This window comes from Helicoverpa armigera, chromosome 5 (assembly GCF_030705265.1).
Source record: "Helicoverpa armigera isolate CAAS_96S chromosome 5, ASM3070526v1, whole genome shotgun sequence".
NCBI lineage: Eukaryota > Metazoa > Arthropoda > Insecta > Lepidoptera > Noctuidae > Helicoverpa > Helicoverpa armigera.
Window position 1 is genome coordinate 9,045,302 of NC_087124.1, and position 27,940 is coordinate 9,073,241.

The 27,940-nt window shown below is 34.6% G+C and overlaps 2 protein-coding genes across 2 annotated transcripts in view; both read left to right on the top strand.

The window, feature by feature from the left end:
* LOC110381885 (uncharacterized) overlaps positions 1-14,373 on the top strand; it is a 34,987-nt gene extending 20,614 nt beyond the window's left edge. The window contains exons 2-3 of the mRNA XM_021342313.3: positions 11,790-12,537; positions 13,427-14,373. Coding sequence (XP_021197988.3) covers positions 11,790-12,537; positions 13,427-13,638 — 960 coding nt within the window. The 3' untranslated portion in view covers positions 13,639-14,373. The remainder of the gene's footprint in view (positions 1-11,789; positions 12,538-13,426) is intronic.
* Positions 14,374-14,758: 385 nt separating this feature from the next.
* LOC110381886 (probable maleylacetoacetate isomerase 1) lies at positions 14,759-27,699 on the top strand. Its single transcript, XM_021342314.3, has 5 exons — positions 14,759-14,914; positions 17,063-17,249; positions 25,771-25,889; positions 26,789-27,006; positions 27,540-27,699. Exons 1-5 carry the CDS (start codon positions 14,912-14,914, stop codon positions 27,649-27,651), a joined length of 639 nt encoding a protein of 212 aa, XP_021197989.3. The 5' UTR covers positions 14,759-14,911; the 3' UTR covers positions 27,652-27,699.
* The last annotated feature ends 241 nt before the right edge of the window (positions 27,700-27,940 follow it).

Here is a 27,940-nt window from a genome sequence, read left to right on the forward strand (position 1 = left end):
TCCATTTCAAAATAATCCACTCATATTGTTTCCTTTTCAATAAAATGCATATATTGTGTTATTTCGCTTCCCTCTTATGAGATTTCTCATCGCAAAGGCTCATATTTTGCTACGTCACTTACCGCTGATATTTTAAAATGTACATTCTCCTTGGCCTGTTTTGTTTTGTAATACGAAACGGGTGGTTCTTTCGTTGTTCTCTGTAATTAAAGGGTGGTTTCATCATGTTACTGAATGCCAAAATTGTTGAATGGCGTTTGTGTTCATTGAAGATACCACAGGAATAAATAAACTGTGTTTTATTCTTAACTACAATGGAATATTGATTCTACGCCAACTTATCCATGATATATACCTACGTAGTTCATTTTATTGATTTTACTGTCAAATCCTACAACTAGTGTCCACACAAAAACCTAAGATTTTTGATGACATTGCAATACATAAAACTGAAGTCAGTAAAAATTAGATTTTCAAAATGTTTGCAGGCAACGTCAGATGTCAAAGATAGTAACCAATATTTGTATTGCAACCAATAATAATTGAATTTGCACATTTAATTTTGGGCGCTCGGCCAAAAGTAATAACGTTGACATTTCACTTATTTAATTAGATAGTCATCATCATTACGCCTCCTGATGTGCGTAATGAAAATTTAAATAGAGTTTAACGTAAAAATTATAGCGTTTATTCTGAAAATAAGTAGTAAATGGTCATTCTCTTTAATACTTGGCGAGTTGATAAAATCTTTCTGTGGTTACTCAAACACAGCTACATCATTCTTAGGCATATATCATATCTACTACTAAATATAACCCTATCCTAAAGGCTTTTTCCGCAAACATCAGAGATTTTACCCTTAGAGAAAGCCTTTTTACCCTTTATATTGTGAAAAAAGTTAATAAAACTATTCATATCAAAACGACATTAGATCTATATCATACATTATCCTATAGGCCAACTGACAAAGAGCCGCGACATTTACTACGAGCCTAGCTTTCCGAACAATATCATTTCTCATACACGCCTTATCGCAAATGGTCTTGATTGAATAATGTCGGGTAAGTCGATTTTAAACACTATTGAGTTACGCTGCCTAAAAGGATTCCGGCCGGTGCGACCTTTTCCAGCCAAGGAGGTATCATACCGAATAATTACTTGTAAGACTTTCCAGTGCTTGGTTTAAAGGGTCCTAGTATCTAAATCTTGTAACCAATAGCATATTCGCAACCATAATTTGATTACGAAGGTTATTGAATTTCGGGCAATTATTTCATTTACCATATGGGAGACTAGGTAACTGAATATTCGGAATTAGCATTATTTGAGCTTTTATGATATGATGTTATAAACATACCATATATTATAAAAGATACACACAGCTGAACGACATCGGTTTTAAATTTCCGATAATAAGAATATAGCTACCTATAATTTCCTTTTTATTTTATTTCAAATTATCGTATAATGTTTAGCTCTCCACCCACCGCTCCGAACCAAGTTAATTGCCGCACAAAAGACCAAATTACACAAAAGAAAAATTCAATCCGATTTAATTTTCATGAAAAGGATAAGGAAATTCGAAGGATTACAAAATCCATTGTAGAGAAAAAAGGAATAAATCCATTGAGCAGATTCAATAGATTATGATAATAACAGTTGCGAATTCTATAAGGAATGAGCTAAATACGCTGGATTGCGCGATTTGCCTGAATTTCATCAAAATTAATTAATTTAATTCGTAAAATACGTTAACAAGGCTTAGAAGAATTCCTAACATTTGTTGCGCACGTAACTGACGTATTTCCATCTTTAATCTATTTTAAGAGAATTTGAATGCTAAGAGCAGTTAAATATAGAATTACTGATCTCTGAAAAAAAAATCCATTTACTGTAGTAAAAATAATGTGCGATCTCATAATGGTCCGCCTACATATTTATAAGACTCACAATAAAAAGCAATGTTGCTCACCTAATTTTAGTTTATCTTCGTACAACAATTCACTTATCATCTTAGTATTCATCAATCAATTAAATAAAGCTTTTATTTTTGACACATCTTTCAGCACTAATAACCTAAAGTGTGCAATAGTCATATTTGAACACAACTGAAGTCTTCAATTATAATTTAGCTTGAAAAAGATTATTCTCTAGAGATATAGAATATAAAGTATAGATTTATAGAATGACTCTTCAAAACTGCGAATTTCAGTCTGATACTATTTTTCGATATCGTAAATATCTATCTTATTTACTTTATGTTACATACCTATATCTATTTGAATCAATCTGCGTGATAAAACCAAGATTTTATTACAATACTTATTTCATAGAAGTGAAAAAGATTTGCTAAGATACATTTTTTTTTCGAAATCTTCCCAGGATGAAAAAAGCACGTATGGTCAATAAATGTTAATACTTTGATAACATACACGCAAATCACGCGGCAGCGCAAAAATAGCAAAGAATACAAGAAATTGACAGAGTTTATTTTAGAAGCGACAAAAGGTAAAACCACATATAGCACAATTAGCTTCCTCGATGCTAAAATAAGCAAACAACGGACACAAAAATAGACTAAATCGTACCCGCACTTCATAAGGACATCTAGATAAACAAGATAAGTATCAAAACCGAATGATTGATGACTATGTGCAAAGGATGAACGTGAATTATGACGTCACGACTACTACCTATCCTCATGTAGATTGAACGGAAATCGTTTTAGTATAATCTGGCATTTCCATCACAATATGTTAACCCGAACCCCACGTGCTTTTGTGACTTGTGACCCACTTTGCTGGAAATGCGTAGTGGACGTTAAATATTTTGATAAACACAATTCATGGAAATTATTTATTTATAAGTTTGTTTTTGGGTGGGAATGTTTTTGAATTCATTATTTTCTGGAGATATTAAAAAGATGTTTTTTTTTTACCAAGGAGCTTAGTTTTTATGGCCTACATATGTTACTTTTGCTTACAGGTTACCAATAGGTACGTTTAATAACGTGAGGATCTTCATATTATACGACCTTACGGTAACGTGTTTGTCCTAAATGCCTAAAGCCTGAGCACACTGAAACGGATATATATAGCAAACTATTATTACCTATCTACTAAACTTGCCATCCAAAGTATCGCTTTAAATCGCAAGCAATATATTACATAAGTTTTTTGTATAAGTGACTTCTCCTTTCTCCCGATAATATTATAAAAAAACATCGTGGAAGGGAAAGTCGAAGGAAAGAGGGGAAAGGGGTCGTCCAAGGTACATGAAGCAAATTAAAGAGAAGGTGAATGTTGTGACGTATAAGGAAGTTCAGGAGTTGGCGCTAGATAGGCATAAATGGAAGGAGCTGCACCGACAAGAGCTGGACTCTTAAATTGAAGAAGAAGACTTCTCCTTAAAAAGTCACGCATGGTATTGTGGGATCCGCCTCAACTCCAAATGAATTTCGAAGGTAGAAATATTTCGCTGAAACAGTAGTTTACTGGCCTTCCACTAAAATGCTGATCTAAAATTTTAAAGGTTCTACATTTATTGAAGTAATTGACTCATTAGTTACAGTTATAAAGTTCTAGATAATGGTCAGCAAACCTATTAAATTACATATATACTTACTTATCGCATAAGCACTTTGGTTTAGATCGTTTTCCGTCTTCAAGTTTCCTGTATCATTTTCAAAAAAATACTTAATATCGTGTCTCTGTTTTTATGTCTTTCAAACGAGTAACTATGGAACAGTGTCAACAGACATCTTGTAATATTTTACTCTGACATTTGATTGTGGTTTGGAAATAAGACAAACTAAGTTCAAACTAAGTAAATGAAAGTTGGTTTGTAACAATACCTCGAACGGTGAAACATCAAGCTTTCGAAGCCACAAGTCAGGCTTTTGAGAGTTTGCTTTCTGCGTTTATTATAAATCAAAGCCATTGTTTCATAAAATAAACTTAACTTCTTCGTCCTTTTCTCTCTCTCTAGTTGCCCTTAAATATTAAAACGATGACTGTGACTATGTAAAAATGAACAATGTGAAAATCTGCTGAATAAAAAATATTATAAAATAGTTTCTGGTGTCAAAAAAACTACATATTATTATCTTCAGAAATAATAACTAGGTTAGGAAATAAGTAGCATTAAGCTGGTCACGATGACAAAGAAAATTAGATACATGAAAGATCACCCCATTGAGGTACAGATTAAGTAACATTTCCCTCGATGCAAATCCCCTCAGTCTAACATAAGATGGCAACTTAATAAATAACTCCGAACGGAGCTAAGCTCAGTAAGCACACAATGATTAATCAAAAGTTCAACTTTAACCATTCTAGACGTAATTTAATGGTTCTGAGCATTTGAGCAAAAACTCAATTGTAGCACACACGGCGAATTGAGCATTAAAGTAAGAAGTTTCTCTTTAAAGACTTTGGCGTACAGTTGTCGTCACTGGAGCCGAGTTTCGTTTTGTAATAGATCCTACCTTTTATTACGACTTAAGTCAATTTCGTTATTAATAAAGTGGAACATTCATCACGTCTCATTTAACCTAACATATTTTTATTAACCCTGTCATCTATCTATCTAAATAAATAAATGCTATACATAGCCTGACCTTTTTTTTTTTTGTTGTCGCTGGGCTAAAAATGCTATTACGCATCCCCTTCCCGTCGGGGGACGGGAGAGGGGTATGTGGGACTCCCCGGTAAAAACGTTCCCGGTATACCCACTAAAAAGGCCCAGCGGCACTCCGACCTCGCCTGAGTGGAGGGGGTCTGGGAATCTATGGCATCCAGTCCCCCACCGGCGAAGTCCCCCACCGGCGAATACATAGCCTGACCTAGCCCCATTTCTCTCAAGTGTATCTAAACTTAGAATTCAATTATTAAGACTAAGTACGATTTCCCTTGCGACTCAATAAATCGCATAAATCCGAACACATTTGCATATCTAAATAACCAGCGTCATCTTTTCCTAGAATCTTTACAGATTAGTCTAGAACTATATTCTGAAAAAGTCCCATTTTTAATACCCGCTGCGAGTTGACAGAGCGAAATAAACCATTTTCAGCTGCCACAATAAATGCAGCCGTTCGATACGAATCGGGCTGTACTTAAGAGCCCGTAAACGATAAGTCATTGAGGCTTTTATCGGTTTTAGCTTGAACTGAATAAGTCGACTTCGGGCTATCTGGAGTAGCGATCTCTTTGGTGGCGATCGAAAATATTATGAGACCTAAGTATAACGTTGTTCGTTTATTCGTAAAAAGTGTGTCAAGAGATTACTTGTTAATCTCTTTGGTCGTCAATTGTTTACACTGGCAACATTTTTAAGGGGTATCAGAAGGTTTTTTTAAGTTAGTTGAGTTGGGATCGGATCAAAAGTATTTCAGTGACAAATATTAAGGCTAATGCTGGGCTTAGGCTAAGCAAGTGAATAGCTAAAAGGTATATTTTACATAAGATTAATATCAGTAAACTAAATTGTTTGCTGTATTCATACACTTTTATGCACCTGTCAAAAACGCGAATTCCATTTGAATTAGAAAATATTTTCTAGTCGAATAAACAATGAATATGTTAGCCAATGTTGGCGTTGCATAGACTCAAAGCGGTTAGTTCACTCATCGCTCTAGTGAGCACAGGCCCACAGGCTTCACAAATACTCTTCATTTTCAACCTATTTTGCGTTGACTTTATATTTAACGGGCCTATTTAATTTATTCATAATAAATTCTACATTTAAAAACGTAATTTCATATTTTCCTAATGTCGAAAAGAATTTTAAAAATTTGGACGAAAGCAGAGATATTTAAATAATTTCCTCTAGAAGTCTAGACCACAGACACTAAAAACTTTATGCTTTATCCTACAGATAATGAAGGAGTCCCAAAATTAGTTTAGAATAAAGAATTTCAATTTCGATAGAGCTCAATTTAGCTACAGTACGGTTCAATAATGTGGGCAGTCAAAGCCGACCCGTATCCAGCGCAGAAATTCGCATTATTTCAATAGACAAGGACTTTACGAATTAGGATTTATTGCTATTTGTTATAAATAAACAAACGGAGGAACATATTTTATTTTCAGACGCCTGTCGACTAGTCTATTTTTATAAAAACAAGGACGCTAATGTTTAGCCACGAATGTGCTACGCTTTCAATTCAAAAGATACTTTGTAACATTGTGGCCACTTTAATTCTGAGAAGAACATGTACTGTAAACTGTAATGTAAACAAGACACGATTATTTCCTAAATTCAATCTCATTCACTTGATGATTGTTCCATTTTTTCAAATCCTCTTTACCACTTAACCCCTTTCTCGTCACCCTTGGGACTGGAAGCTTTTCTTCGTATTGAGTGGCGAACCTTCGTCCACCACAGTTACATGGTCCATTGATAGAATTCATTGGCAGATTGGTAAAAGTCTTAAATCATATGAATTTCCTATAAGAGGTTGTCTTCAAGGATTATATCGTAATCACGATGAAACTGTTATGTAAGGAGATATTGCGGTTCTGAGACTCTTTTTATAACATTACTGAAATATAACTATAAATAAAAGAGGTTTATTTCATATAATATATGTTGTTGTATGTTGCCTAAAATACAAATTGGGGTAGGAATAATGATGATGAAAAGATATATCGAGATCCACTGTGAACAGTAGTCAGCTAAAAGTACCCATAAATACGTTATTAGATATAATATGACTACTATAAGACAAATAAAGTGACAGTTATAAACTAGTTGCGTATGAAAGTCGACTAAACTAACATACCATATCACTATAATATTAATTTCCCTGACATAGAAACCTACATTTAATCTGGGAAAGTTCTAGACGGTAAAGCATTTGTTTATAAAGCAGCGTGTCCCTTTCAGAACTCGAAACGTAATAAACCCTACATAATACTATAATTATGCTTGAAAGGCCTTCTAAATCAATTCAACATTAGAGATATACTTTCCTGTAGATTATATTATCCCTTTCAGCTTTTCCGACGCCGCCGGAGTGAAAATGAATGAGAAAATGTAAGAAACCGGCGGCGATCTCGTAATTATCTGTACCCTTATTAGTGAGTTCGCAATTGAGCCGTGCCCACGAGTCAATAGGCTTTTACTAGACTAAAACAATTACCTGTCTAACGCAGAATGACTGTGTTTCTTTTAGAAGTAATGTCTGCACTCGGTGGTGCTCGTGGATCGTATGTGTGGACCCCTAATCGGTTGTTTATTTTTCTGAAATTATCGTTACAGCATCTCTTATTTCTCTCGTTAAGCGAAAGTCAGTCAGGCCAGTAATTTCACATAGGTATATTACACAAAAAAATGTTCTTTGCTCTTCATACTAAAAACATAAAATCACAAAGCCTGTTCATAATTAATTTCTACAGAACAACTTATGCTCTAAGTTTGAAACGTTTAATTTTCGTATTGCATGTCAATATCTTAATCAAGAGCAGTAAAATCAATTATTCTGTAAGAAAATGAACAATTAAATGAAGTGGGTCTAAGGAATAATTGCGCTTAAAGGTTTGAACAGTCTTTCTATACGAATTGACTCCTAAAACTTAGCCTAGCCTGTGAATAACAGCCGCCATTGTTTCAAACTCCGTATGAGTTACAATTGTATAAAACCGCTAACTTTGCACGATTTTTTTCATGAAAACCTATTATTGCCAGGAGTCTAATAGGACCAATTCATAAAATTATGAAAATAAGTTCATCGTTTGCACACGCACGTAATTCTTTATTATTTAAGATTTCATGATAAATTGAGACGGGTGCAAAAATTCGAAACTTATTTTTTTTTTAATAATGATTTTATGAATTGATGATGACCATGACAAGTAATTTATGTTCCTTATTACACAAAGCATAGTAAGACTGAAACATAATTAACGTATAAATATTTATGTTATGCCCTCAAATACTATGGGTGTACGATATTAAAGGACCCAACTATTTGCATGCAGATGAACCAATTTAATTGATCGATTGAAGGTTGTAGTGAACGCTTCCTATGTCTAGGAGTACTAACTTAACAGGTTGCAACCAGAATTAGTAGTTCTTCATCGTTAATTTCCATAAAATACTTATTGACCACCTCTGCAGCACGTTGTTACTGAAGTATTTTTTCATACTAAAAGGCGTCATAACAAATCCAATTTGGCAGGTTCAAAGGAATATATGATGACACAAAGTGTTGACACAGTTATCGGTTGCCTAGCAACGATTATAACATACCCAGAAAAATATTTACAACGTAGATTCTGAGAAATACATAGTATTCCCGGAAAAAATGCTGAGTCACTAAAAAGCTTTTGATACTAAAAAGCATACTTCGACGAAATATTTACTACGCAACGAAATAATTTACGCGCTCTACCATTTTCGACATAAAAACATTAATGGTCCATCGAAATACAGTAAAAGTATGAATAACCGGCTTATTCGTAACTTGATTTGTAGGCTTATGAATAATAGTGATGCATACATTTGTTATGAGTTGTTTTCCAACCTTGATGAAGGTAACAGGTAACAGTACCAGGTGGAACTCGGCACGAATGCTACCAATTTCAATTAATTGCTTAGTGATTTTGAGTCATGACTGCGTTACATTGAACTTGTAAAGTTGAATGTCTTACATTTCACTTTTATGAAAGAGCTTTATTTCTTTGCACGAATGTAAAATATGTACGACAGATGGTTGACCTTTTTTGTGGTAGGTAGTAAATCTTTATACTCCTCTTCTTAATGGGTTGTTTTAGGGTAAACAAAAAAAACTTGTTGAATGTAGACCTACCTTTTTGTCTACTTAACATATGTTGTGAACGACAATGCATAACTACAATGACCAGAACGGACTATAGGCAGCTTTCAGTAAACTAGTTGTCAATTGGTGAACAGATAAATCGGTTGTTGCAATCCAAAATATAATATGTATGATGACATTTCACTTCTTTCCAACATAACAGGCTGTGCCTACATCTCGTTTAATCACAGGATGATAATGAATCCTCCTTAGACAAAAGCTAAATTATAACCAGCCAGCATGAAAACACAAATTGAAAAGCCATTGTTAAATAATTATGTCTCTAAACAGACGCCATAATTGATACAGCGAGAGATCAGAGAATATAATCCAGAGACCAACGGCTTTTTAAGCCAAGTAATTAAGACCACGCAGATTATTTTCTAAGAGAAATAAAATTACCTTTCATGCTGGTTAATAAGTTTATTTTATTTGGGTCATCAACTACTTATATTTTTATTGAAAAAAAGTAGGTTAATCTTAAGTAGGTAATGCAGTGATTAAAGGTTGAATTGATTTTCGATATAACGATTGATTAAGATGGAATTTTAATCTTGGATTCGGATTTCCATATATCTTGGTCTTTTATGTATTTTTTTATTTCTTCTATGTATTATTTATTAACTTCATATTAAAATAACGCCAGTGACATAAGCAGTAGTTAGTGGCATTTCTCGTAAATCCCAAATACAGCATTTTTACTTAAACTTACAACTTAAACACATTATTAGGTACCTATATTTTAAGATATATTTAAATGATTAATGTTGAAATATCGAGCAGTCATAGGTCTTCACTACTCTTCAGTATTTTTATAAGAGCTTAATAAAATTTTACGACTCTTAAAAATTTCCAAATCATCTATTTTTATGACTATTGCAGAACTCATTTGCGGGGAGTCATAACCGCGACGAAAAAATATTAAAGCTATCCGTGCATAAAAATATTATTGAATTATCGATTTATTTTTCTAATAATTCTCATGCGCTTTCTATAAATAGATCCGATTGATCCAACTGTGATGCAATATAAATCACTTAGGTACTCGAAAATCTTCATGGGCGCTTGAGCAGTGCTCGATGAATTTCTGACATTATTAACTGTCACAAATAAAGTTACGTCCCCGTGTGACAAATTAGTAGATATTATTGAATGATTAAAACTTGATGTTATTATTAATTATATGAACTAAAGTTATTTATGTATTAAAACAAGCATTTGTAGAAATGTAGCCTCCGTTTAAATCGCGTGGCTCCAGGCTCTTACGTAGATTAGTAGGCGCTCGAGAACAGATTAAATTGAACGAAACAGTTACAAACCGCAGCTTTAGGTAATACGTGCTTGAGGTATTTTAAGGTTTACAAACTTTTACAATTACTGTTACCTTCGTATCTCTGTTGGTCTTGGAAACCTCATTATGTTTCAGCATAGAAATCTAGGTATCTACGTGCTACAGTCAAGAGGTTTGTTTAGTATCTAGAATTTGGTTTTCTATAGTTATATTTGCAGTAGAACTTAGGTACCTGTAGTAAGTTTTTATTTAGTTAACTTTAAAAAAACTGATGATAAGTTTGTGTTCCTTTAAAAAGCGATAAATGTGCTGAAAAATAGGCCGTGAGATGTTTAAACATAATGACAATCGCAGTTTTAGCGAATAACAGGAACTAGAATATTTTATATACAACTTCGCAGAGTAAACTTTTTACATATTTAGCACTCAAACTTGGCGATTCTGGTCTGCAAATTCTTAACTGGATTTTCACAAGAATTTCACATCTACACCATATTGCGGGCGAACGAATATAAAAGGTTATAGAAACAACCCTTAGAGAATTGCGACCCGATAGTCAATAGGTCAATTCTTTTTAATATTACGCTGTTAACGTCGTTCAGTGTCGACCCTTCAGGCATTCCCGTTAATTACAAGCATTTCTTTCATCCATTAATAACCGTTATTGCTTTTTAATACTGGCACCAACTGTCCGCTTGACAGATACGAATGTAAACAACGTGGGTGCCTCGAGACTCACAAGTCCTCCCAAGACCGAATGACGGGGTGGACGAAAAGCCAATAATGTCTGGCATTCATTAGTGAACAATATTATTCGCTATTTCTAATAAGGGGCTAATCTGTAGGTATGTACCTAAATATTTGTAAGAAAAGGTTTTTTGGCCCTGCCGTGGGAAATAAAAGCAACAAGTATTTAACTAAACGCCCACACTACTTCGGCTGGAGTCTTTCATTCATAATTGATACGTTACCTTTTTAGTATTTCGTGTTTATGTATCGAGTTCCTTTGAAATTCACTCGCAGTCCTATGGGACGGCTAGCAATTTTAGCACTCCCAAGAGTTTTTATACTCATATAGGTAGGTATTTTGGAAAACGACCCAGTAGGTATATTTTATTTTCACTTTTAAAACTTTCCGTAAACCAAATATAAAGTTATGATCAGGAAAATTATGACTGTCGTAAGTGTCATTTAATAGAACATTAAATGGACACCTGTGTAGTTAAAAGTAACAATGTCAATAAAGATATACATATTTACATACAGGTTTATTCTTCAATTAATAAAGTTAGGAATTACGCGACGGTAAGACAAATAGACTTGAATTGATTTTCTTAATGGTTGTTTGACGAACCCTTATTGAGAGGTTTGTGGACAAATACTTCGAAGGCTCTATGCCTCTACAATGCGACCAATAGATATGCAAATCAACTCAGTTAAACAATCCTATGTCTCTCAATGAATCTATCTGCAGAACTATCAGCAACTAATCTTTGAATATTCTCAACTAGTCAGACGCAAATCAGGTGGTATTAGAATTTTAATTAATAAATGCAGAGGTACGTCGACGTCGCGTCTCGAGACGTTTACTTAAGCCAATTAACTAAGATCTAATTTACATGTCGGTGCTTACTCATGCTCGACACATCTTACAAACGCAACGTGTTCTTGTTCCAGATGCGCCAATATATCGTCCCCGTGCTGCTCCTAGCGATAGTGGCACTCTCCTCCAGTAATGTTCTTCCAATGTCGCTGAATGACCTCAACAGAGAACAACTCGGCTTCGACAGCCAACACAATGACAATGCATTTAGTGATAGATATCCTACAAGAAATATACTCGATGAGATATTCAAAATGTACGTTGCACAAGACAACAAACCAGAATCACAACATAATCTCCAACAAAAGTATGATGAGGACAATAATCTAAATGATGATATTTACAATATATTAAGTAAAGATGACAACTACAATGGGGAGGGTTTTCGAAAAGAACAATGGCATAACTATCCACGACAGTTAGATCGCCTCCATCAATTCTATGAACACAATGCGGATAAAAGGAATTTCGACCCTGATCCCAATAACGAAGGAAACACTGAAGAAATTGCACCTGATAATCCAGACACAAATTATATAACCAACGAATTTCAATTAGACAGTAACCCTGCTACGAATAATGTCTACGACGCAGTAATAGGTGCGACTAACCCCTTATTAATACTTAAAATGCGATTAGCACGCTTGAATAAAGATATTGATAATGCGAATGCCCATTATGCTAATCTTATAAATTCTGGACTAGAATCTAATAACCTGAGAGAGGATGAAAAGAATGAATTCAGGAATGAAAACCCCGAAGCGAACGCCATTAAAGTAAAGCGAGAAGGCGTAGCTAGCTCACAGAATAACGAGTTAACAGGTGAGTTTAACACTCGTTTATTTTTGTCTTTATGGGGATCGTATCTGAATAGGTATAATATTGTGTAAAATTTTGGAATCACAAAAATAAAGGACAATGCCGGATTTTGTATGGACCCTGTCCCCACCCACCAACATACTTGAAACTAGTGTCATCGGAAGCGCATTCTTCGATAGATCATGATTATCAAAACGATTTACTCCAAATGTATGGGGTTTTAGAAATACACGACATTTTAGTATCCTTAATAATCAATTAACTTCAAGTTTGTTAACCAATTACTCGGAGTTGCGTGGACCGATTTTGATGACTTTTTTTTTAATGCAAAGATAATAGAATGTCGGATATTTCCAAAACCCCATACATTTGGATTAAATTTTTATGATAATTATGATCTATCAAAGGAGGCGCTTCCGATGATACTAGTTTCAAGTCTGTTGGTGGTGGTGAAGGTGTCCTCAAGACATCCTACATTGCCTCTTCATACCGATGATAACTCAAAAACTGCTTAAAAGATCTTGATGAAAATTAAATTAGACTAACTTTGAGATAGATTCTGTAAAATAAAAATAAAAACATCAAAATCGGTCCACCCAACTCCGAGTAATTGGTTAACAAACTTGAAGTTAATTGATTATTAAGGATACTAAATTGTCTTATAGTTCCTAAACCCCATACTTTTGGAATATGTCTCCATAATAAGAAATGATCTATTAAATGAGGCGCATCCAATGACACTACTTTCAAGTCTGTTGGTGGGTGGGGACGTTTTTAGGCATTGTCCTTTGCCTCCAAGTTCACAATAGGCAAAGTAACAATTGTTTTTTAGCGTCGATTTCGGGATAGTTCTGTCCTACGTGTGTGCAATGAGAGTTTTTGTATATTCCAGACAATCCATCGCAAAATAAAACGGTGAACAAGAGGATTTTCTCGCTGTGGAGTCGTCTCCAGAGCCTGAACCACAAAGGTCACGAGCTGCAACACCGGCGACATCTACACGCGTTCTACGGTCTACCTGATTCTGATGGAGGAGGGGCGCTCACGGCAGAAACCAGGGCGACACTCATGCGACCACCCGGCTCGCCCCTACGTTGGGGATGAATATACTAGAATCGTTGAAGAGGCTTTGTTAAGTTTCGGTTCCTTTGCAGTTACGTGTTAGATAAATAAATGAGGAAGATTGATAGGGACAAAATGGAATGTAGCAAGCGTAGGTCAACTCCAAAAAATGTTGAAACATTAGCAAAAATGTTATTGGCGAAAATTGTTTCGTTAGATTCGGGATTATTTGCGTACTGATGCGCTTTGTGGGTTCTTACACGTTTTCGAACGCAGTTATATTCTTGTCTTAGTGATATGTCTCAAGTATGGCGATTATGTGTATTTAAAGCAATAACATTTGAAGTATGCTCAGTTTTATATATCGGAGGATTTTAGATCTTACTCGTAGTAACGTGCAAAAAAATTATATTCTATTATTTTTGTGTTATTTATTTTACTAAAAGTAATGACGGCTCAGTCCGTTTAATGATTTACATAATTATGTTTTTTTTTTTTAAATAATGTTGTCGTTGATTGTGTGGATCAATGGATTTCTTTCAAAATGCTGAATAGTACAATAAAACGACCAAATTAATACTATCATTTATTATGGTAGTAAATCAATAATTTTAACAAAGATTTGTAATGACTGTTTATATATTCGGTAACAATATATATAACAATAAGTAATCGACTAAATAGTTATTCATGTATTAAATTATTTATTAATTTTCGAATCTTTTGTTATCGTGTGCAAACTTACAATGCTTACTGTATTCTGAACTATAACTATTTGTTGATAATCCAAATAATGTAATATCTATTTAACTTCCAAGTTTATTGTGTCTATAAGGCTAAAAAATAACAAAAAGTATTTGAATAATATAATAGTGATAATAAATAAATTACGTATATTGCCATTATATATGTAAATAAATAAAATGTATATCAGCTTTCATGTTTCATTTTGACGTAACAAATTTAAATTTTCCCGCCTCCATTTATTGCAGCGACATCTTTGGTTAATGCACAGAACTACATCAACCTCAATCGATAGCCACAGATTAACTTAAGTAAAATAATTACTAACTTATTACAGAATAAATACTGTTTAGACGTATAATAGGTAGGTAACTTATTCTACAGTCGCCTTGAATTAGTTAATTGTATACTCGTAAGTATATTATAATTATGCTCTTGTAGAAGTTGTAGATAATAATCAACAATCAGAGTAGCTGTCACAATATTGTGTGTCTGATAACATATCTCAGAAGCAAACAAGAGCTGATATTGTTAGTATACATTTTTAAAAACATCAACTGAACGTTATAAAATGGTGAGTAAACTTTTTACCTTTCTAATTAATATCGTTGACGATTTAGTGTGTAACTAAGACTTCAATGTTTATTATCTATTCTTGGAGCATGGAGGTATCTGACATGTGATTAATAGAATTAATCAAGAAACGAGTTGTTGTCATGTAATGATAACAATGATCTTGTTTACATACTTACCTACTGGATTTCTAATGATTTTGAGTTCGCGGGTAAACATAACCTCAAAAGACTGTAATTTCTCTTTTTGGCACCCAACAAAACCGGTTGATTTAACATAGAAAGAGCTCAACGTCAAAAAAATACCTAGGCATTTTGTGTATAAATATTTGTACATTTTATATAAAGTATCTATCTCCTTTTTTTAAGTCTTATTTTGTCTGTATAATATGCTCTGATGAATGATTATGAAGTGATACACTAGAAACATAAAACTTAATAATTGTATGATTAGCCAGTCTATAATTTAGTTATTACAAGGATTATTTATTATTATTTATTATTACTAGCCTATAATGTCCCACTGCTGGGCAAAGGCCTCCCCATCCCGCTTCCACACTTCTCGATCCTTCGATCGAGTCCACCAGTCTCGACAGTAGGCGTCCAGTTCGTCACGCCATCTCTTCCGGGGTCTACCCCGCCTGCGGTGTCCATCCTGGGGTGTCCACTGGGTGACAATAGTGGCCCATCTTTCCGGATGCATACGGCTGACGTGTCCGGCCCAGTTCCATTTCAGTGTTGCCGCCTTTCGGCCCACATCAGCGACTCCTGTTCTGGAACGTATAACGGTATTCCGGATGCGATCCATCCGTTTAATGCCTAAAAGGCTACGCTCCATTGCTCTCTGGCAAACCTTGAGTTTGGACTTCTGACACTCCGTGAGAGACCAAGTTTGTGCACCGTAGGTTAGGACGGGCAAGATACATATGTCGACTAATTTTCGCTTGAGTGAAAGGGGAAGGTCCCCTTTCATGTACTGCTTCATGGACCAGTAGCTTTACCAGGCGTTCTCTATGCGGCGATCGATCTCCTTTTCCTGCCTGTTGTCGAAAGAAACTAACTGGCCCAAGTAGATGTACTCGTCGATATAGTGTAGAGCTTGCCCATCTACCTCGACCCTACGTTTCGTGCTGTTGGTCATTGTGTGTGTCTTGCTCATGTTCATTTGAAGTCCAACCTCTCGGCTTGCCCCGCTCAGATCTTGGAGCATGTCTTGGAGCTCTGCTGATGTAGGCGCAAAAAGAACTATGTCGTCAGCAAACCGCAGATTGGTCAGCCTTTTGTTTTCGATGACGATACCCTTGGATGTCCACGGCACAGTGAGTTTCTTGAAAACCTCCTCCAATGTGCAGGTGAATAGATTAGGAGACAGCGGGTCTCCCTGTTTGACGCCTTTTTCTATGGAAAATGATGGACCTGGGGAAAGTAGTTTTATGGATGCTGTGCTGGCTCTGTAGACTAATTCCAATAGCTTTATATAGGTCTCATTTACTTCTTGAGAGCGTAATGATGTGAAAATCGCTGTGTGATTGAGACTATCAAAAGCCTTAGAATAATCCACAAAAGCCAGGTATAACGGTTTATGGTACTCGTTGTATTACAAGGATTTAATTTAAAACCCAAACATTTCAAAAATAGAAAATAATTTACCTACGCCCAATTACTTCGACTCGATTTAGAAGTTTACAATTTTAGTCAACATACATTACGAATACGCATTAGTCTTCACGACTTCGATTTAATCAACTCAAAGTAAATGTTGTTTATAGTCTAGACGAGTAAGTATTTGCTATTCAATAATACCACTCGTATACTATTACCTTGTTGAAGTTGGCAATTGGAAATGTAGAATGTTAGCATAACGACGGTCAGTCCTGTTATAGAATCCGGAGGTTTTTCCGATCTTTAATCAGATCCAAACCTTCGAACCTTTTTTACATCATTACTTACGTTTTATTAGGTTCTTATATATTTTTGTATAAGTAAATACGTATTTGAAATATTATTTATCGATGATCATATAAACACAGATTATACTCACCAAATTGCCTAACCTCTTCCTAAAAAAAACAATTTTGTATCTCTATGAGTATTCTTTATTCAAAAGACGACACCAAAAAGTTTGATCTACAACAAGACCTATTTTCAAGGCTTCAAACCGGGTCATTATGTACGGATACTACCTGTCTTCGTGTTCCTGGCGAGTTCGGGCAGCTCTGCAGTACAAAAGGATCCCCTTTGAGGAGAGATCCGTGGATATTGTGAAGGCAAGACAGCAGAGCACTGAGGAGTACCGGGCCATCAATCCTGCGCAAAAAGTTCCAGCTTTAGTTATAGGTAAGAAAAATAATATGGTGAGTTGAACAATATCTAAATTGTGTCATGTCCTTAGGTAACTGCTGTACTTATTAAAAATTCATGAACCGTTTCTGAAAATCTCACAACATCTCGAAAAATAAGTAAAACACCTGTTCCTCCCCAAAAATAAGTAAGTTCTTAAGTGTCAATTACATTAAAGTTAAGTACTTACGTTGAAACTATTCCTTTGTCATATAATTGCAGACTCACGACCTCCTTACACAAATACCATAGAGCACATAACAGCATCTTAACATCTTTAGTGACACAATGATTTCTTAATAAATTGCCTCAATACACACGTACTTTGAGACAATGCTCGGTTATGACGTCAGCATATCAATTCAGGGTGTCAAGTACCTAATAATGATAATAGTAATATATAACAGTCACTCCGGAGATGTTCTTCAAATAAGTAGCAGATACCGATGTGTGCGGACGTTGGCGAAGGCCTTACCTACGTTTTAAGATCTCTTTTATTTTTACCTTTTATTACCTATAATTATTATCTTGCGTAATTAAAAGACTTTGAACAGAAAAAAAGAAGGTTCTCAATTTGACCTGTAGGTACCTTACAGTAGGTACCGTTTGTGCCCAAATCTCTCATGTGTAGCTGAACCGATTTGTTGTAAAAAGTTTTTATGCTAGAAATATTATGTAAAGGTTTGTTTACTCCATAATATAAGGGGGCATGCCGGAAAAGGTGTCGGTATCTATAGTTATGCATGTATGAGTGTGGTCTGACGGTCTGACTGAACTACATTTCACGTGGTAGGTAGCATTGCCTTTCAATCAATCAGTCACGCAAAGGTTTACTTGGTTCTTTTAATTAACTTTTTTCCTACACCTACTTGACACACCAGAAATTGTGTTATTTATAATTTACCACTGAGTAACCATAGACAAATTTTCTATCAAAATCGATTTTCCCTCCCTCCCTGTTCGTGGGTATGGCATGCTTATTGATTAAATATTGCTCATGTGCATTTTCCAGTATAGAAAACTAGAAAACTAGCTTCTGCCAGCGGTTTAACCCGCGTCCAGTGATAGGTATACCTGGTTCAAAGACAAAGAAAAGTATTTTCCCAACAAAAGAAGAAAATTAAAAAGAAAAGAAAAAACTAAGCTCCCACTGCCACCAAAATAATGGCGACAAAATAATAACATATCATAACATTCGCTTTGGCTGTAAATATCTGTGGGTTGATTGTACCAACATCCCAACAGGAGCAAAAAGTAATTTCCCTCAGGCCAAAGAAATAATAAGTCATTCTTGTAAATATTCCGCTCGCGAATATGATTCAATGACTCGGACATTGAAATATGACTACACATGTGCTGCTTTTCGTTTAGAAATGCCCTACCTGTCTTAGATCATAAAAGACAATAATAATTTAGGCCCGGTTGTTCGAAGCTCGGTTACGTCAGGTTAGGGTTAAATTCTAGTTAAAGTAAGTTTTATCCTATATCCTGACACTGAACAAAAAAAACTCACGTTTGTTTATATTTGAATTCATTTCATAGACAAAAAAGAATCAAAGACGTGTGTTATATTGAGCTGTTCCAAATTCAATTGATGCATGCTCTTTTTTTGCATAATACGACTGTAATGGCCTGGTGGGCAAATCTTGAAAACGTATGTATCTACATATGTATGATAATAATATGTTGTATTATACCCACGTAATACGTTCGATAAAAGCACCTAATACACCAATAATATCCGTTTCGTTTGCCGAAAGGGAAATAAGCTGAAAATATTCAGCTTTTCGATACCGCTTCAACGCATTTTGGGAAACGATGCGGCGGTAAATTTTAATTAAAAAGAAAATGACTTTTTTATATGTACTTAGTATGTACATACCTAATTATAAAGAGAAGCAATATACCATTCATAAGAAATACAGTACATATACTTAAATATCAAATTATTCTTTAAATTGATATTTTGATAAAGCAAAAATTTACTTAATTTAATTGCATTAAGTAACCAGCTACATAGCTACAAAATAATTAAATACTACAATTTGGCGTGATTATTTTCCATTACGCTCAATTTTGCCAACCATCCAGATGGCATAATTGAGTAATGAACATTCATTCAAACGATATAAATTTTAATTTCCAATCACCTAACAAATTGACTGAACCAAATAGGCGGGAATCTAAAATAGTTGCTAAATATTAAATATGATGGAATGGTTCAAAATTGTAACTAGCGTTCCCTCTGAAGATTGAAAATAACTATAGGTAGGTATACTTTTTGTTATTTATAAGTATTACATACTTATGAAAGTCGGCCGAGGGGATTTAGTCAGTTTGCTGTAAGTATAACTTTACAAACATAACATTGTATATTATAGGATAAAACTTTTATCCTAACGCATGAAGCCCTTTTTGGTGTAACTTCAGGGACGGCAATTGACGAGATTAAACGGCCATTTTCGACATAACTTGATTTCCAAATTCACTTTCTATGTAACTGGTTTGATCGTATTGACCATACCTACTTACTTCTGAAAACTATTTTGTCAACTAAAAGGTCAGCCACGCGTTGACTGACCACAAATACTTACTCCGAATGATCTATGACGAACTCTTTGCATTAAATTAAAACTTAAAGCTAAATAATTTAAGTTTAAAAATAAAACAGTTCTCCCGCTCGAAAAAGAGGTTGGGAGTCATTGTCTATGACGCGTTCATAATCTAACATGCATCACAATATTAGGTCGCTGAGCGTTCCATGTTTAAACATGCATTCAGTTCAATATTCGCTGATGTCATCGTTGTATCACAATGGCCTCTTGGGCCGATCGAGTGCACTTTGGGCTGCGCTAATAACCACGCCATTAACACGTTTAATAACGCACCCTTCAATCACGATGGAAGGTACTCCGCCAACTCAAATTTGATTGAAGCTGGCGACCGATTGATAGGCTGTCAAAGCAACGGGGTTAACCCCTCTGCTCGACAAGATTTTGACATATTACTTTACCGTTGATTCGGCGGGAATTTTGAATCGCGACATGGAAGTCAAAAATTTGTACTAACTTTCAACACATGAATTCTAAGTCCGTAATGCCTGATCAGAAGTATTTTAACTATAACTTTAGAGCTCACTTATTTGACAACAACGTGCAAAGGTCAAATGGGGTCAGTTAATTCAGAAAAAGATAATAATTACGGTGTTTTTAAGTCTATCGAAAAGTTAGGCATTTCAAATTTGGTGAAAACTTACCAATAAATAATCGCATCACTTTCTCAAACACAACACAAACGTTATATTTATAACATTTTCAATCCGTTGCAATACATTTCGTGCACTTATTTATGTTCAATAACTAAAAAATCAGCACATAAAATACACAATAAAAATGAACAATTTACAAGATCAAAAAGAAGTAGAGTTTGGAATGGAGTATTTTTTTTTTTCAATCAGCGGTGTGCATTCGATACCTAAATCGGATATTTATTATAAATAATCGAATACCAATTTTATATATACTTATTTTTTAATAGCAACTTATTTCAATTTTATTTATTAATTTTAAATTATAGGTTCAATTTGTTTTTGTTGTTAAGAAAAGAGATATTTAAGTTTTATGAAAGTTTTTAGCATTAAATTTTTATATGTATTATTTATTTTGGTGTTGCGTCATTCGTAATAATTTTTAACTTTAATTGAATTTTTATTACCTATTACGGAATTTTAATTTATTCTTATATTATTTCTCAACAATTCTAAGATTTTTGTTTCGGCGGAGGGTAAGCCTGGTGTTCTGAAATATAATGCAATTTGTAACTACCAAAGTAATGTACTTATTTGATGATGAGAAACAATAATAATAATTGATTGATTTTAAAGTCACCATATATTTTTTACCGAATCCCACAAAGGAGGTGGTTCTCAATTTGGATGTTTGTTTTTGGTCGAAAGGGTATATTCCCCATATTTGTTATTAGGTCCAGGATCTGATGATGGAAACCTTGAGAAATCGAGGGCAACAGACTCTCGAAAATTGTAAGCATAGACAAGGTTATAACTTGACACTCAGATGTATGTCTGATAACACTATGAAACAGTAAAGGTTTGGAGCTGACCTGATGATGGAGACCAGAGAAGGTCGAGGGAACTCGACAACCGAACTTCTCTCGTCTCCATCTCCTTCACTGTTGCAGAGGCCTCGTAAATACGAATAATATAAGCACAAACACGAGAAAGTTTAAATATTCAGTTGTCGAGTTCCCTCGACCTTCACTGGTCTCCATCATCAGGTCAGCTCAAAGCCTTCACTGTTGAATAGTGCTACCAGGCAAACACCTGAGTGATAAGATTTCAACCTATGTCTTTCTGCAACTTTCGAAAGTCGCCCTCAATTTCTCAAGGTTTCATGGGACCACCTCGAAAGTATACGCTATCAAACAAAAAAAGAATCATCAAAATCGATAAATAAATGGCTGAGTAATCGCGTAACAAACATATCTACAAAAAAAACGGTCGAATTGAGAACCTCCGCTTTTTGGGAAGTCGGTTAAAAATAAGTCGGCGGCGGCCATCTTTCCATCTTGGACCAGCTTTCGATGAACAGCGAACTATTTGCCCTTTCAAACAATAAAAACGTCATAAAATTTTGCTATAACTACACCTAACTACGGCTCTCGTCAAATAGCTTTGCCGCTCAGTTAAAAAGTTGGAAGTAACGAATCGCCATTAAGTTTGGCAGGTCTACAGGAATCCTGCACATAAAACACCCGAAGAAATAAATAAGTCTTCATTTGCCGTCTTCGGAAACCCTAAAAACCGAAGATTTTTTTTATTCCGGCTACAACGTATTTTCTACCACTGATTTTCTAGCATTTTTTTTTTTAAATAAATTAAGTCATTTTACTTTTCCTAATTTATTTTCAGATTATGGTACCGTATACAAAAGTGCAATTTAGTAATATTATAATATCAAATACTATAAAATTATTAAATCGATTCTTTATTTTAACGAATCGGATCATTCGATGCAAAACTTCTATCACCGTCGCCATCTTGTCTATGCGTCTTCAAATTTAAAAAAACAACTAATGTAAACAAACATGGCGAGTTCGATCAGAATTCCCGGTAATTACGATTGGATTTTAAAAAGGTATATTTCTAACGGGATGCTAAATATGAAAGGTTTGAATGCGTAAAAATAATTTAAATTTATTTAGTTATTTTATTTAGTACTCACAAATGTGGTTTGATTGGAAATAAAATAAATATGAGCGTAAATAATTAGGAAAGTGTATGACTGATTCGCAGACCCCAATTGGGGTCTAAACCGAGCTTACGGTGACATTGATGTTCAGACCCCGATTGGGGTCCGCTACGGATTTGACGGTTAATATGATTGTCCCAGATAATCAGCTACCAATAGTAACTTAGTTAGTGCTGTTGTTACTTGTAAAGCATTTTCATGTATATTTATGAGGTACTTACCTACCTACAATCCGAATTAAATAAACATTCTACAAAATACAGATGGAGTATGACATTATAGCATCTTAAAAAATGGTATTGTAATAAAAACCAGAAAGAAATCCAATATCTTTCGTACGGATGGAATTAATCTTCAAATGCTTTGTTTGCACTCTGCCGATATTAAATTGAAATGAACTCTCAAAGTATACTTTGTAAGGAGGTCCAGAAACAATTGTTATGCGGCTAGACATTAAATTTATTATCTGTGTCGCGCGGCAATCTCTTTAGTCAGGGATATAAATAGTAATAACAGTATGAATATGGATTACATTTTAAACGCAAACAATAAACATGTTTTGTTTTCGAGGACAAAAAGCGATATATCTGTGACAATGGTAGGATAAAATGGTATCTTCGTATCCTTGAAAAGTTTTGTCTGCCTACTTGTTTATTCCTCATTATTTATATACGTAATTAAGATCATAAATAGATTAATTGTAACTGATTTATTGGATGATGGAACTTCAATCGTGCGACATTTAATTAATGAGAACAGATAAGTGCAAAGTACAGAGGATTTACGAAATGTTTATATTTTCTGTGAGAAAATGGTTTGCCTTGCATTTTCTTTCTTTAGAAATGGAAAGTTTGGAGATAACTTTCTAAAGTCACAAAGAAACAATCTTTAAAATAGTAAGATACGGGGAACTTTGGTACTAAAAGCAACAATACCTAGGTACTCTAAAATAGTGACTATTGTTACTTTTCATTTAACTGATTTGTTTATTATATCTGAAAGTTTTAATCCCATGAAACAACTCAGTGGTCAGCAACAAAAGTTACTTTCAGAAACGTGATCAAACTTTTCATGGAACCACTTTCTATTGAGCTTTTTATGTATAAAAGTAGGACGAAATAGGACATTGCAAACAATCCTTAACATTGCATGAAGTTTAATGCCTCCTAGGCATCACTCACACAACTAACATTGATAAGTGCTACATTAAGTTAATGTTCGTATCATAGAGAAAACACATTAGCCTTGCTAATCTGCATACCCCTATAATTTGTTATCTCGGTTATAAAAGATCCGTTACACGCTACGAATCGGTTTACCAAAGATTACAGACGATGATAAAACCTAACTTTACGTTAACAGGAATGTTTTGTACGATCACACAGCGAAAATAAAATCAATCTCGAATATATGCGGGTGTGTGTAATGTGAAGTTTGTTTGCAATGTAATCGTTAAAATTACCGCTCCGTTGTGATCGAAACATGTAATGCAATGATTAAAAAACAAATAATATATATTACAAGATCTAATAACAGACGTGACTGGCCACACAAATAAATGGGACCATTAAAGTGCACTCAAAACGCAGACCTAAAACCTTTTTATTTTCTTGGGACCTAAGTGCTGGAGTTTCGTTTCAGGGAGGTCTAAAGCTGCAATATTAAAAATTCAAGCAGTGTCGGTGTCGGTCCGCAGTCCGCTACAATCAAACATCATTTGCGTGCTCGAGGCGACCGACCGTTTGTTTAAGTGGACCGGTCAATAACTCCGCAAATAGCTATTTAATGAATGTGTCGCCACCTAATAACATCGCACATAGAAAAACTCTGACTGAATTGGTAACTATTTGGGTCATTGAATCCTGCAAAGTGCGTCGCCTCCTATTTTATTAAACTCTGCAGAGTTTGTTCAACTTGCGACTGCAAGACAACAGATTGTTAAGGACTGTGAAATATTTAGACGATTGCAAAAACAATTATTGTAACAGCTTCATTATACGAGACAAATTGGAAAGCGTTTAGAAACAATTTAATTGAAATTGTTTATGTTCGGTCTGCTGTTCCCTCGTTTGATTTGACAAATCACCAGCATTGCCAATAAGCACGAAAAGAAGTTCTTTTTCTATTCTCAACCATTTTGCGAAAAAGTAAAATTAAATTGAAATGCTTGTTTACGTACCTAAGATGCAGATGTGATGCAAATAAAAGTCCTTGCAATCCCATTCTTTAGGAGTAGTGGATAACATACCCATTAGAATAGTTGCGAGTAAATAAGAAACGTAATAAAATTAACATAATGTTTTGAGAAGCTACTACACAAATTGTTGGACTGGATTGTACATTATCTACAGGATTCACAGTATTGCTCCATTATAAGGACGTAAACAATCACTCAAACTTACCCTACTTTACTACTTTAGGTGCTTATCTACTTACCACTTTTGGCACGCGGAAAACTATTTTGTAAAGAATCTTGGGTGCATGAATACCCATGAAGCGATATGCCCCTCCCTATTTATAAAACTAGTTTGCGAGCTAATATTGACACAACTTATGTATATGTGCTTTCGGGACAGCGATCAAAGCTACTACAGAGAATATCAATCAATAGCCAAAGCATAAACAAACTTATCAAAACTGCAGAAGGTTCAAAATGAATCACATCTCGTGTTACTTACGAAAATAATTTACCACTTGGCAAGCTTATTTGCTCGAACTTTCCGCTTCGGGGGATTTGTAAAGTTCGCTTAATTTACCTGCAAATCAAATACAATTAAGTGAATTATTTGACTATTCTGGGGACAACTTCGTAATGGGAGGATCAATGAATAGTGGGACCTTTTAAGAAATGGTTCTTTAAGCAGAGAATCAATCAACTATGTGCGAATTAAATCAGTCTCAATTAAACTGAATAATTATTGTGCCTTAATAAACTACGCGAAATATTTTCACGTACTCTTTAGCTACGGCCATCGATTGCTTCAATTCACATCACACCATTTGTCAATTATTGATTATGTTCAGTCAATAGTCAATCAATCGCCATCAATTCACATTTATATTGTAATTTCGGCTTTATTGTTGTAGGGCAATGAGCCATGTATCGAGCTACGTGTGTTCAATTGAAAGTTTCAGTTCAGTTTTTTTTTTTTTCAAAGCACATAGATAGTTGACGTTCAATAGAAAAGCTCTGATTAAAATAATTTCCCAATTCAAATTCTTTAAACCTAAAATCCGTCTTTTACATACAGATAATGTGACATTGGTGGAGTCTATGGCTATCTTGCAATATTTGGAGGACACTCGCCCCGAGCCGACCCTCACTCCGAAAACCCCTCTACTAAGGGCTAAGATGACAGAACTTTGTGAGGTTCGTACATAATCTATAAAAAGAGGTAAATATAACATCTAGTAGGTAAACTTAGGTACAAGTGGACCAATTAGTTCAACAGTGCCCTTCCATCTTTGATGCGTAAAAAGTAACGAGCTGAGTACAAGAGTTGTGAGAAGACACGAAAGTGGCAAAAGGAACTATAATTAAAACAAGGTTTCAACATTTAATGTTCGTGGAAATATTCGTATAACATTTAGTTTAATTAAAGTGATTTCAAATTGTTAAGAAGTAGGAATGTACCTTCACATTCCTATTCCTTGACAAGAAAATTGTTTTCTGCCCCTCAATAAGAAAATGTAGGTCTCACACACACATCTACAAGATTTTCTCATAAAAATATGTTGACGTATAGAAAGAAACTCCTAAGTGTGTTAGTGGATTCATGGATTAGATTGATTCAAAATGAATGATTGAACACACCGAGATATCTTTTACACTTAGGTACCCAAAAGTCATGAACATATAGGAAGTTTTCTACAACTTTTATTATTCCAAAGCTCTACCTTATAGTACTTTATTCGTCTCAGTATCAAGACTATAATTTCTAACTTTACTGCGGTGCTGACAAAACATAACCCAATAATAAAAACAGCTAATGGTTTAACTTTCACTAAGTGTCCCGTGAATTATTTAATTAATTGAATTTAGGATTCAACCTGCCCGTGTTTAAAGGGTATTCGAGGTGCTAATTTGTCGAGCGACACCCCTTTTGCTTGAAGTTAGCAATTAACAGGAAACGCCAAATTATTTACCGAACACTCCTTAATTAAAAAAATTAAACTAAAGTAGCTTTAAAATAAAGACCTTTGTGCAAAAAAAGTTATTCCCAAACTTTCAAATAGGATGCTATCTTTATTTGTACTGTTTCTTTACAGATTATAGTGTCAGGCATTCAGCCTTTACAAAACGTCGGTCTGAGACCCCACTTTGAGTCCTTACAGAAGTACCAGAAGTTCACGAAATATTGGACTGAACGAGGCTTGCAAACTTTGGAGGACCTGCTTCAAAAGTCAGCGGGAAAATATTGTGTTGGAGACCAGATCACAATGGCTGACATATGTCTTGTGCCACAGCTTTATAATGCGGTTAGCAGGTGAGTTTGTCTACATGTTAACATACTTCAACAATTGGAGACGTCGAAAAAAATGGCAACCTAAGTTCTTAATTCTGTCAGCGAAAATCATACTTTCCTAAAAGTATAAGTCTGCCAAACCTTTCTATAGTCAAGATAAAACAAGCAAGACTTTTATATTCCCTACAATATTTTACCCTAAATGCATTATTATAATTAAAACCGTAATAGGCTGTGGGTAGATTACAGGGTAAAGCTTTAAGCGCACTCCGTCAGTACCACCACAAATTGCTGTGAGGCACAAAGCTAACAATCTATGTTTTTGTTCCATTATACTTTTCACCATAGACAATATTTTAACAACTGAGCCTATAAGAGTGTGGACCCAATAAAAAAGTAAAGCACTTTACTTCATATCGTTTCTTTTCGTTTGACTAATCTGTTTAGATTCCATTTATTCGCTTAATTCAAAAATCCGAAACACAGTTTGCATAAAAGTTTTTGATTGAAAAGAAACCAAATAGTTTGAGAGTTTTCTTTTTTTTCTTTTTCAGACATGAACTGGACCTGAGCAAATACCCGACAGTTTCGAAACTCTATCAGACATTGTTAAATGAAAACTTTTTCCAGCAAACACACCCTGAAAAAGTGAAATCAAAAGTTTAAAGGCAAAACAATATTCTAATTACGTATTTTATTTGGATGTACTTTTTTTAAGTAAAACACTGTGACATGCACAATGTTCTAACAAAATAAAATACAATTCACAAAATGTACCTGTATCAATATGGAACTGAATTAAAAACACATTTGATAAATCACGTTAGTTTTTATATTTCTACTTACCTATACTTAGGTGTATAGCTACATCAAGCAAAAGTAAAGAAAAGGTGAAGGTTGTGACGTATAAGAAAGTTCAGGAGTTGGCGCTAGGTAGGCATCAATGGAAGGAGCT

Excerpts from the sequence above, each read along its gene's own strand:
- LOC110381886 (XM_021342314.3), top strand. Across the intron at positions 17,250-25,770 it reads AGTTCCAGCTTTAGTTATAG|ATAATGTGACATTGGTGGAG; the intron begins GTAAGAAAAATA and ends TTTTACATACAG. Across the intron at positions 25,890-26,788 it reads AGATGACAGAACTTTGTGAG|ATTATAGTGTCAGGCATTCA; the intron begins GTTCGTACATAA and ends GTTTCTTTACAG.